Source organism: Somniosus microcephalus, chromosome 15 (genome assembly GCF_052327205.1).
Source record: "Somniosus microcephalus isolate GS21.2 chromosome 15, FLI_Smic_1.0, whole genome shotgun sequence".
Lineage (NCBI taxonomy): Eukaryota > Metazoa > Chordata > Chondrichthyes > Squaliformes > Somniosidae > Somniosus > Somniosus microcephalus.
The window spans coordinates 127,207,911-127,220,265 of record NC_141001.1 but is presented as its reverse complement, the minus strand read 5'-3'; the positions used below and the strand labels follow the sequence as shown (position 1 = coordinate 127,220,265).

At 46.4% G+C, this 12,355-nt stretch overlaps 1 protein-coding gene across 1 annotated transcript; it reads left to right on the top strand.

Annotated features, from left to right (window-relative positions):
• The first annotated feature begins 300 nt into the window (after positions 1–300).
• On the top strand, positions 301–9,022 carry LOC147107229 (dispanin subfamily A member 2b-like). Its single transcript, XM_086008445.1, has 2 exons — positions 301–585; positions 8,588–9,022. Exons 1-2 carry the CDS (start codon positions 376–378, stop codon positions 8,789–8,791), a joined length of 414 nt encoding a protein of 137 aa, XP_085864571.1. The 5' UTR covers positions 301–375; the 3' UTR covers positions 8,792–9,022.
• Positions 9,023–12,355: the final 3,333 nt, after the last annotated feature.

Below are 12,355 nucleotides of genomic sequence, written 5' to 3'. Positions count from 1 at the left end.
CACTCTGAGAATATTACTCACTCTGGGAATATTCCACATTCAGAGTATTACTCACTCTGAGAATATTACTCACTCTGGGAATATTCCACATTCAGAGGATTACTCACTCTGAGAATATTACTCACTCTGGGAATATTCCACATTCAGAGGATTACTCACTCTGAGAGTATTACTCACTCTGGGAATATTCCACATTCAGAGGATTGCTCAGTGTGGGAGTATTCCAGATTCAGAGGATTACTCACTCTGGAAATAGTCCACATTCAGAGGATTGCTCAGTGTGGGGGTGGCCCCGTTCCTCGCTCCGCCCCTGTTTATAAGGTCCGGAGGCCAGCGCGATTTCTCACTCCGCTCTGTCCCCAGTCTAAGTCCGGTATGGAGTACAGAGCCGACCAGGTGCCGATGAATCCCCGCAACTACCCGTACCAGGGGCTGAAGGAGGATGGCGGCTCGGTGTCGAGCACCGTCATTAACATGGCCCCCAATGTGCTGCCGCTCCGCGACCACCTGGTCTGGTCCATTTTCAATTTCTTCTACATGAACTTCTGCTGCCTCGGCTTGGTGGCGCTGGTTTACTCGGTCAAGGTGAGTCCGGGAGGGGAGAGCCGAGAGGGGAGAGCCCTCGGGGGAGGGAAGGGAAGGGAAACCCGGGGAGGGGGAGGACAGAGCTCAGATAAGATAAAGCAAAAAAAAGGGAAGCTTGTGACAGATACCGAAGGCTCAATACTGCAGAAAGCCGAGAGGAGTATAGAAAGTGCAGGGGTGAAATTAAAAAGGAAATTAGGAAAGCAAAGAGAGGGCATGAAAAAATATTGGCAAGTAAAATCAAGGAAAACCCAAAGATGTTTTATAAATGCATTAAGAGCAAGAGGATAACTAAATAAAGAGTAGGGCCTATTAGGGACCATAAAGGTAACCTGTGTGTGGAGGCAGAAGACGTGGGTAAGGTTCTTAATGAATACTTTGCGTCTGTTTACGCAAAAGAGAGAGACGATGCGGACATTATAGTTGAGGAGTGTGAAATATTAGATGAAATAAACATAGTGAAAGAGGAAGTATGAAGGGGTTTAGCATCTTTGAAAGTGGATAAATCCCCAGGCCTGGATGAAATGTATCCCAGGCTGTTAAGAGAAGTAAGAGAGGAAATAGCAGAGGCTCTGACCATCATTTTCCAATCCTCTCTGGCTACAGGTGTGGTGCCAGAGGACTGGAGGACTCCTAACATGGAACGGTTGTTTAAAAAAGGGAGAAAGGATTAGATTGTGTAATTACAGGCCAGTCAGCCTAACCTCGGTGGTGGGAAAATTATTGGAAAAAATTCTGAGGGACAGGATAAAGCTTCATTTAGAAAGACATGGATTAATCAGGGACAGTCAGCACGGATTTGTTAAGGGAAGGTCGTGTCTGACTAACTTGATTGAATTTTTTGAGGAGGTAACAAGGAGGGTTGATGAGGGTAGTGCGTTTGATGTAGTCTATATGGATTTTAGCAAGGCTTTTGATAAGGTCCCGCATGGCAGACTGGTCACGAAAGTAAAAGCCCACGGGATCCAAGGCAAAGTGGCAAGTTGGATTCAAAATGACCTCACAGGCAGGAAACTAAGGGTAATGGTCGACGGGTGTTTTGTGACTGGAAGGCTGTTTCCAGTGGGGTTCTGCGCTCAGTACTGGGTCCTTTGATTTTTTTGGTATATATCAATGATTTGGACTTTAATGTAGGAAGTATGATTAAGAAGTTTGCAGATGATACAAAAATTGGCCGTGTGGTTGATAATGAAGAAGAAAGCTGCAGACTGCAAAAACAAACAAAAACAGATTATCTGATCACTATCACATTGCTGTGTGCGGGAACTTGCTGTGCACAAATTGGCTGCCGCATTTCCCACATTACAACAGAGGCTACACTCCAAAAGTACTTCATTGGCAGTAAAGCGCTTTGAGATGTCTGGTGGTCGTGAAAGGCGCTATATAAATGCAAGTCTTTCTTCCCTCTCTGGCCATTCTTAAATAGCAGAGTGACGTGCATTTATTGCAATCTAAAGGAAAACCCTGTTGGGAGATCCTATTGGGATTTAAGGACTGGGTCTGGGTACTTGAATGCCAACAGCCAACTTTGCCCATCCAGTCTGTGCTGCTGCATTTCCCGCAGTAGTCGGTGTAACCAGGGGAATTACTCCTGTCTAAAGCAGGGGAGTGAGACTAATTGGAGAGCTCTTTCAAAGAGCCAGCACAGGCACGATGGGCCGAACGGCCTCCTGTGTTATAAGATTTTATGATAAAGGAGATGTAGGTGAGAAATTTTTGGCAACACCTTTAATCTGGAGGAAGTGAGTGCAGTCAAAAGAAGAAGTTGTTCAATGTGAGAACAAGTTCAGCCAGGTGGAGGAGGGTGGTGGTGGATGGGGACTGGCTGGGCCTCTGTTCAAGGAAGAAGCGGAGCGCCCAACCAGTCCCCATCCACCACCACCCTCCTCCAGCTGGCTGAACTTGTTCTCACATTGAACAACTTCTCCTTTTGACTGCACTCACTTCCTCCAGATTAAAGGTGTTGCTATGGGAACTTGTATGGGTCCATAGAAACATAGAGATAGGAACAGGAGTAGGCCATTCGGCCCTTCGAGCCTGCTCCGCCATTCAATGAGATCATGGCTGATCTTCGTCTGAGATCATAGCTGATCTTACCAGTTCAGTACCCCGTCCCCGCCTTTTCTCCGTAACCCTTAATCCCCTTAGCCTTCAGAAATATATCCAATTCTCTCTTGAAAATATTTATTGAATTAGCCTTCACAGCCCTCTGTGGCAGGGAATTCCACAGGCTCACCACTCTTTGAGTGAAGAAATTCTTCCTCATCTCTGTTTTAAATGATTTGCCCGCTATTTTTAGACTGTGGCCCCTGGTTCTGTGCTCCCCGGCCATTGGAAACATTCTCTCTGAATTCAGCCTGTCCAGGCCTGCCATAATTTTATATGTTTCGATGAGATCCCCTCTCAATCTTCTAAACTCCAGTGAGTACAAGCCCAAACTATTCAATCTCTCCTCGTAGGTCATTCCCGCCATTCCAGGTATCAGCCTGGTGAATCGCCGCTGCACTCTTTCCATGGCAAGAACATCCTTCCGCAGATGGGGCGACCAAAACTGTACACAATACTCCAGATGCGGTCTCACCAGCACCTTGTACAGCTGTAGTAAGGTATCCCTATTCCTATACTCGAACCCCCTTGATATGAAGGCCAACATACCATTTGCCTTCTTAATCGCCTGTTGCACCTGCATGCTCTCCTTCAGTGACTGGTGCACAAGAACACCCAGGTCCCTCTGCACTTCCCCATCTCCCAATCTATTGCCATTTAGATAATAATCCACCCTCCTGTTTTTACCCCCAAAGTGGATAACCTCGCATTTATCCACATTATAGTGCATCTGCCACGTATCCGCCCATTCCCCCAACCTGTCCAAATCGCACTGTAGCCTCCTGACATCCTCATCAGAGCCCACCCCTCCTCCTAGTTTAGTGTCGTCAGCGAATTTGGAAATATTGCATCCAATTCCCTGATCCAGATCATTTATATATATTGTGAACAGCTGGGGTCCCAGGACAGATCCTTGCGGCACCCCGCTGGTCACTGCCTGCCACTCCGAAAACGAGCCGTTTATTCCAACTCTCTGTTTTCTATCCGCCAGCCAGTTCTCTATCCACGTTAATACTTTGCCCCCAATCCCATGAGCCTTAATTTTGCATGATAATCTTTTGTGTGGAACCTTATCGAAGGCTTTCTGGAAGTCAAGGTACACCACATCCACTGGCTCTCCCCCATCTATTTTACCAGTTACTTCCTCAAAAAATTCCAGCAGATTAGTCAAACACGATTTACCCTTTGTAAATCCATGTTGACTCTGTCCGATCCTTTCCCCATTTGTCAAGTGCTCCGCTATTTTATCCTTAATAATGGACTCTAGCATTTTGCCCACAACCGATGTAAGGCTTACTGGTCTATAATTCCCTGCTTTCTCTCTACCCCCCTTTTTAAATATTGGGGTAACATTAGCTACCCTCCAATCCACGGGTACTGTTCCCGAGTCAATGGAGTTCCGGAAGATGATCCTTAGAGCATCTGCTATCTCCAGGGCCACCTCCTTAAGTACCCTAGGATGTAGTTTATCAGGCCCCGGGGATTTGTCGGCCTTCAGTCCCCTCAACTTACCCAACACCATATCCCTAGAGATACTAATTTCTGTCAGCTCCTCCCTCTCATTAGTCCCTATGTTTGTCGATATTCCTGGGAGGTTATTTGTGTCCTCCTTTGTGAATACAGAACCAAAGTATGAGTTTAATTGGTCTGCCATTTCCTTATTCTCCATTATATATTCTCCCGAATCGGACTGCAAGGGACCGACTTGGGATTTTACCAGTCTTTTCCTCCTGATATACCGATAAAAGCTTTTGCAGTCTGTCTTTATGTTTGCTGCAAGTTTACTTTCGTATTCTATTTTCCCCTTCCTGATTAATCCCTTTGTCCTCTTTTGCTGTATCCTGTACTGCCCCCAATCTTCCGGTCTGGTGCTTTTTTTTGCCAGTTGATATGCCCTTTTTTTTGATTTTATGCTGTCCCTAATTTCCCTCGTTATCCACGGTTGAGTCACCTTTTTAGGTTTATTTTTATGCCAAACCGGTATAAACATGTTCTGGAATTCTTCCATTCTATCTTTGAATGCTTGCCATTGTCTATCCACTGTCAATCCCCCCAGAAACACCACCCAATCAATCTTACCCAATTCCCGTCTCATACCCTCGTAATTCCCTTTATTTAAGTTCTGGACCTTAGTCTCTGATTCAATTTCCTCACTCTCCATCTCGACTGAGAGCTCGATCATATTATGATCGCTCTGACCCAAGGGGCCTCGTACAAGAAGATTGCTGATAAGTCCCTTCTCATTGCACAATACCCAGTCTAAGATGGCCTGATCTCGAGTCGGCTCCTCGACATATTGGTCCAGATAACCGCCCCGAAAACATTCCAGGAATTCCTCCTCCTCAGAATTTTTTTTTTTTATGCCTGCCTTTTTGTGGGATATGTGGAACATTCTTTGTTCCAGTCCTACTCGGGTCACTTCCCTACCTCTCGTTCCGTTACATTGATGACTGTATCAGAGCCGCTTCCTGCTCTTGCCCCGAACTCAAAAATGTCATCAACTTTGTTTCCAATTTCCACCCTTCCCTCACCATCACATGGTCCAGCTCCTTGACTACACTTCCTCTCACCCCACTTCCTGTAAGGACTCTATTCCATTCTCCCAGTTTCTCCGTCTCCGTCGCATCTGTTCTGACGATGCCACCTTCTATACTGGTGCTTGTATTTGGATTTCCAGAAGGCATTCGATAAGGTGCCACATAAAAGATTACTGCACAAGATAAGAGCTCACGAGGTTGGGGGTAATATATTAGCATGGATAGAGGATTGGCTAACTAACAGAAAACAGAGAGTCAGGATAAATGGGTCATTTTCAGGTTGGCAAACAGTAACAAGTGGGGTGCCACAGGGATCAGTGATAGGGCCTCAACTATTTACACTCTATATTAATGACTTGGCTGAAGGGACCGAATGTGCTGTAGCCAAATCTGCTGATGATACAAAGATAGGTGGGAAAGCAAGTTGTGAGGAGGACACAGAGTCTGCAAAGGGATATAGAGAGGCTCAGTGAGTGGGCAGGAATTTGGCTGATGGAGTATAATGTGGGAAAATGTGAGGTTATCCACTTTGGTAGGAAGAATAAAAAAGGAAATCATTATTTAAATGGAGAGAGACGGTACAGAGGGATCTGGGGGTCCTCATACATGAAATACAAAAAGTTAGCATGCAGGTACAGCAAGTAATTAGGAAGGCAAATGAAATGTTGGTCCTTATTGCAAGGGGTATGGAGTATAAAAGTAGGGAAGTCCTGCTACAATGGTACAGGGTGTTGGTGAGACCACACCTGGAGTATTGCGTACAGTTTTGGTCTCCTTATTTAAGGAGGGATATACTTGCAATGGAAGCAGTTCAGAGAAGGTTCACTAGGTTGATTCTTGAGATGAAGGCGTTGTCTTATGAGGAAAGGTTGAGCAGGTTGGGCCGATACTCATTGGAGTTTAGAAGAATGAGAGGTGATCTTATTGAAACATATAAGATTCTGAGGGGGCTCGACAGGGTAGATGCTGAGAGGATGTTTCCCCTCGTGGGGGAATCTAGAACTAGAGGGCATAATTTCAGAATAAGGGGTCGCCCATTTAAAATGGAGATGAGGAATTTCTTCTCTCAGAGGGTCGTGAATCTTTGGAATTCTCTCCCCAGAGAGCTGTGGAGGCGGAGTCAGTGAATATATTCAAGGCGGAGATAGACAGATTTTTTTTTTATTCGCTTATGGGATGTGGGCATCGCTAGCAAGACCAGCATTTATTGCCCATCCCTAATTGCCCTCGAGAAGGTGGTGGTGAGCCGCCTTCTTGAACCGCTGCAGTCCGTGTGGTGAAGGTACTCCCACAGTGCTGGTAGGAGGGAGTTCCAGGATTTTGACCCAGCGACTATGAAGGATCAGCGATATATTTCCAAGTCAGGATGGTGTGTGACTTGGAGGGGAACTTGGAGGTGGTGGTGTTCCCATGCGCCTGCTGCCCTTGTCCTTCTAGGTGGAAGAGGTCGCGGGTTTGGGAGGTGCTGCCGATGAAGCCTTGGCGAGTTGCTGCAGTGCATCTTGTAGACGGCACACACTGCAGCCACAGTACGCCGGTGGTGGAGGGAGTGAATGTTTAAGGTGGTGGATGGGCTGCTAATCAAATGGGCTGCTTTGTCCTGGATGGTGTCGAACTTCTTGACTGTTGTTGGAGCTGCACTCATCCAGGCAAATGGAGAGTATTCCATCACACTCCTTACTTGTGCCTTGTAGATGGTGGAAAGGCTTTGGGGAGTCAGGAGGTGAGACACTCGCTGCAGAATACCCAGCCTCTGACCTGCTCTTGTTGCCACAGTATTTATGTGGCTGGTCCAGTTAAGTTTCTGGTCAATGGTGACCCCCAAGATGTTGATGGTAATGCCATTGAATGTCAAGGGGAGGTGGTTAGACACTCACTTGTTGGAGATAGTCATTGCCTGGCACTTCTGAAGTACAAATGTTACCTGCCACTTATCAGCCCAAGCCTGAACGTCGTCCAGGTCTTATTGCATGCGGGAATGGAATGGACTGCTTCATTATCTGTGGAGTTGTGAATGGTGCTGAACACTGTGCAGTCATCAGCGAACATCCTCATTTCTTACCTTATGTTGGAGGGAAGTTCATTGATGAAGCAGCTGAAGATGGTTGGGCCGAGGACACTGCCCTGAGGACATCCTGCAGCGATGTCCTGGGGCTGTGCTGATTGACCTTCAACCACCACAACCATCTTCCTTTGTGCTAGGTATGACTCCAGCCAGTGGAGAGTTTTCCCCCTGATTCTCATTGCCTTCAGTTTTACTCGGGCTCCTTGATGCCACACTCGGTCAAATGCTGCCTTGATGTCAGAGGATTCCCCACCACACTTCTGCTCTCAACCCTTCCCCTCCCTCCCAGAGCCACGATAGGGTTCCCCTTGTCCTCACCTTTCACCAAACCAGCCTCCACATTCAACAGATGATCCTCCGCCATTTCCGCCACCTCCAGTGTGATCCCCACCATTCCCCTCCCCTCTCTTTGCAGCATCCCGTAGGGACCGCTCCCTCCGCGACACCCTGGTCCACTCCTCTACCACCCCCAGCACCCCTTCCCCTTCCTACGGCACCTTCCCGTGCAAGTGCAGGAGATGCAACACCTGCCCTTTTACCTCCCCCTTCCCACTGTCCAGGGCCCCAAACACCCCTTCCAGGTGAAACAGCGATTTACTTGTACTTCTTGCAATTTAGTATACTGTATTCGCAGCTCACGGTGCGGTCTCCTCTACATTGGGAGACCAAACGCAGATTGGGTGTCCGCTTTGCGGAACACCTCCGTTCAGTCCGTAAGGGTGACCCCGAGCTTCCGGTCGCCTGTCACTTTAATTCTCCACCCCACTCCCACTCTGACCTCTGCCTCCTACACTGTTCCAATGAAGCTCAATATAAGCTCGAGGAACAGCACCTCATCTTTCTATTAAGCACTTAACCTTCTTCTGGCCTCGACATTGAGTTCAAACAATTTCAGACCATAACCTCGGCCCCCCATTTTTTCGAATGGCAGCTGCTGCTGATGATTCTGATATCCCCATTGACACCTCCTCTAGACCCACCTTTTGTTTCTTGTCCCATTACCATCTCCTCTCTCCTTACACCATTATCCTTTTTCATCATTTAATCTCTCCTGCCTGTCGCAGACCTTCCCTTTTGTTCTTTCCTCCCCTCCCCCTTTTCCCCGCCTCTGTACTTGCTTAAAACCTGTTACATCTCTAACTTTTTCCAGTTTTGACGAAGGGTCATCAACCTTAAACATTATCTCTGTTTCTCTCCACAGATGCTGCCTGGCCTGCTGAGTGTTTCCAGCATTTTCTGTTTTCAATGAGATTTCCAAGTCTTGTTCCATGTATTTACACTTGTTTTCTTTTAGTCTAGAGATCAGAAAGTTGTGGGAGATGTAGAAGGAGCTCGGCACTATGCATCTACAGCCCGAGCACTCAACATTGCAACCACAGTGCTGAGCATCCTTGCCTTAATATTCCTCCTTGTGGCGGCATTTGCTGGCGTGTTTCAGATGATGAGTGTCATACAAGAACAACAGAATCAGAATAATTACTTTGGAGGCGGGAAGTGAGGTGAAGGGATGGCGACAGTGCCTCTTGTCCATGGCGGGAGCTGTGTTGTGACCGGACTCTCTTCAACACCTTGATGCAGCCTCTGTCTATTATTGCTGCTTTCTACCTATAATGTCTATGTAGTGCTGACATGTTTAAAGTAATCACCTCGCAGCAATACAGATTTCTTTTCATTTAAAACTTGGGCAAGGTGTGGCCTTGATTGTATTAATAAAGAATTGATAACCAGTTTGGGGACTCTTGGAGTTTATTGGCAAGATTCCTGGATTCAGCTGTAAACACTTCCTGTTGGCAGTGAAAAATCCTCGTACTTGCAGCCACATTGCATAGAATGGGCTCCTGGTAAATTGCTGGGTGAAGCGCTATCGGTCCACGGCAATGATACACTTTGTTCTATCTGGAAACTGTAAATCCGTAACTTGCTTTGTAGAGTGTCAGCTAGTGTCACAGGGATGAGGGTCTTGAAGATTCAGATGCTTCTAATTGTACTTTGGAGTTGCCTTGACATGTCCGGGGGGGTAGGGTAATATTGCCTTGAACTAGTCTGCTCAATAATTAACTTGAAGACTAGAGAAAATGGACTGAGTGTGTTTTTTAGTGTTAAGGAGAACTGAAGAGGTATTTTGATGGCTTCGCCGATTTACCCAATTCCACGCCACTCGTCGTTGAGTCAGTGGACAGGGGACTGTTAGAATTCTTTTCTATTTCCACCGTCTCATAGTGGTGGAAGCAGAATCTATAATTGCATCCTTCTGTGCTATAAACTGAGAATTCAGAGGCCAGTTGAAATTAGTAGGTTGTGTAGATGTTGCTGGTCATTGGCTGTGTGCAGATGTTGCTGGTCATTGGCTGTGTGCAGATGTTGCTGGTCATTGGCTGTGTGCAGATGTTGCTGGTCATTGGCTGTGTGCAGATGTTGCTGGTCATTGGCTGTGTGCAGATGTTGCTGGTCATTGGCTGTGTGCAGATGTTGCTGGTCATTGGCTGTGTGCAGATGTTGCTGGTCATTGGCTGTGTGCAGATGTTGCTGGTCATTGGCTGTGTGCAGATGTTGCTGGTCATTGGCTGTGTGCAGATGTTGCTGGTCATTGGCTGTGTGCAGCATTCTGATTGCAGCCTCCTCGGCCATTTTGCATCCTCGGCCGTTCTCATCCTTTTCAATACCCTCCATGGCCTCGCCCCTCCCTATCTCCTTCAGCCCCACAACCCCCCGAGATATCTGTGCTCCTCTAATTCTGCCCTCTTGAGCATCCCTGATTATAGTCGCTCAACCATTAGTAGCCATATTGGCCACCAACTAGTGGGAAAGATATAGAGGAGCAAATTTGCAGGTAAATTACAGAAAGATGCAAGAACCAAAGAGTAGTGATAATGAGGGACTTAAACTATCCTAATATAGACTGGGATAGTAATAGTGTAAAGGACAGAGAGGGGGAAGAATTTCTGAAGTGTAATCAGGAGAACTTTCTTGATCAGTATGTTTCCGCCCCAACGAGGAAGGAGGCATTGCTGGATCTGGTTCTGGGGAATGAGTTGGGTCAAGTGGAGCAAGTGTCAGTAGATGAACATTTAGGGAACAGTGATTATAGCATCATAAGGTTTAGATTCGCTATGAGAGATTCGCCCAGAGAGTGGTGAACCTGTGGAACTCTCTACCACAGAAGGCGGCGGAGGCCAGTTCATTAAATATATTCAAGAAGCAGTTGGATATATTTCTTAAGGCTAAAGGGATCAAGGGGTATGGAGAGAAAGCAGGGACCGGGTACTGAATTTGGATGATCAGCGATGATTGCATTGAATGGCGGAGCAGGCTCGAGGGGCCGAATGGCCTACTCCTGCTCCTATCTTTTATGTTTCTATGAAAAATGACAGGGAACAATCTAGAGTGAAAATATTTAATTGGAGGAAGGCCAATTTCAGTGGGTTGAGACCGGATCTGGCCCGGGTAAACTGGAATCAAAGATTGGCAGGCAAAACTGTAATCGAACAATGGGCTGCCTTTAAAGAGAAGATGTTTCGGTTACAGTTGAGGTGCATTCCCCCGAGGGGGAAAGGGAGGGAAACTAAAGCCAGAGCTCCCTGGATGATGAAAGAGAGAGTAAGATGAAGCAGAAAAAGAGCACATATGCCAGATGTCAGGTTGAGAATATAAGTGAGAATCAGGCTGAATATAGAAAGTTTAGAGGGGAAGTGAAAAAGAAAATGAGAGGGGCAAAGAGAGAGTATGAGAATAGATTGACAGCTAACATAAAAGGGAATCCAAAAGTTGTCTACAGGCATATAAATAATGAACAGGCAGTAAGAGGAAGAGAGGGGCTGATTAGGGACCAAAAAGGAGAGCAATGCATGGAGGCAGAGGCCATGGCTGAGGTACTAAATGAGTACTTTGCATCTGTCTTCACCAAGGAAGAAGATGTTGCCAAAGTCATAGTGAAAGAGGAGGTAGTGGAGATACTGAATGAGATAAAAATTGACAAAGAGGAGGTACCAGAAAGGCTGGTTATCCTTAAAGTTGATAGTCACCAGGACCGGATGGGATGCATCCTAGGATGCTGAGGGAAGTGAAGGAAGAAATCGTGGAGGTTTTGGCCATAATCTTCCAATCCTCCTTAGATATGGGGGTGGTGCCAGAGGACTGGAGAATTGCAAATATTACACCCTTGTTCAAAAAAGGATGTAAGGATAAACCCAGCGACTACAGGCCAGTCGCGCCGGCGCGCAAGGTAAGTGCAGGTCGGGGGCTTGCACCCGCGGGAAGCCCCCGACCCAAATTTCTGGGCCATTAATAATTCTAAAAGGTCTAAGAGTGTTAAAAAAAACAAGCTTGAAGGCTTTGTGTCTTAATGCGAGGAGCATTCATAATAAGGTGGATGAATTAGCTGCGCAAATAGATGTAAACGGATATGATATAATTGGGATTACGGAGACATGGCTCCAGGGTGACCAAGGCTGGGAATTCAACATCCAGGTGTATTCAATATTCAGGAAGGACAGGCAAAAAGGAAAAGGAAGTGGGGTAGCATTGCTGGTTAAAGAGATTAACACAATAGTAAGGAAGGATATTAGCTCTGATGATGTGGAATCTGTATGGGTAGAGCTGAGAAATACCAAGGGGCAGAAAACATTAGTGGGAGTTGTATACAGACCCCCAAACAGTAATGCTGAGGTTGAGGATGGCATTAAATGGGAAATTAGAGACGCGTGCAATAAGGGCACAGCGGTTAACATGGGTGACTTTAATCTACTTATAGATTGGGCTAACCAAATTAGTAATAATACTGTGGAGGAGGAATTCCTAGAGTGTACACAGGATGGTTTCCTGGACCAATATGTCGAGGAATCAACTAGAGATCAAGCCATCTTAGACTGGGTATTATGTAATGAGCAAGGATTAATTAGCAATCTTGTTGTGCGAGGCCCCTTGGGGCGGAGCGATCATAATATGATAGAATTCTTCATTAAGATGCAGAGTGAAGTAGTTGGCTCAGAGACTAGGGTCCTGAATTTAAATAAAGGAAACTATGATGGTATGAGGCACGAGTTGGCTAGGATGGATTGGGGAA

Bases quoted from the DNA above. Each gene is read 5' to 3' on its own strand.
- LOC147107229 (XM_086008445.1), top strand. From the start codon at position 376: ATGGAGTACAGAGCCGACCAGGTGCCGATGAATCCCCGCAACTACCCG. The intron at 586-8,587 runs GTGAGTCCGGGA...GTTTTCTTTTAG, and splicing joins CGCTGGTTTACTCGGTCAAG to TCTAGAGATCAGAAAGTTGT.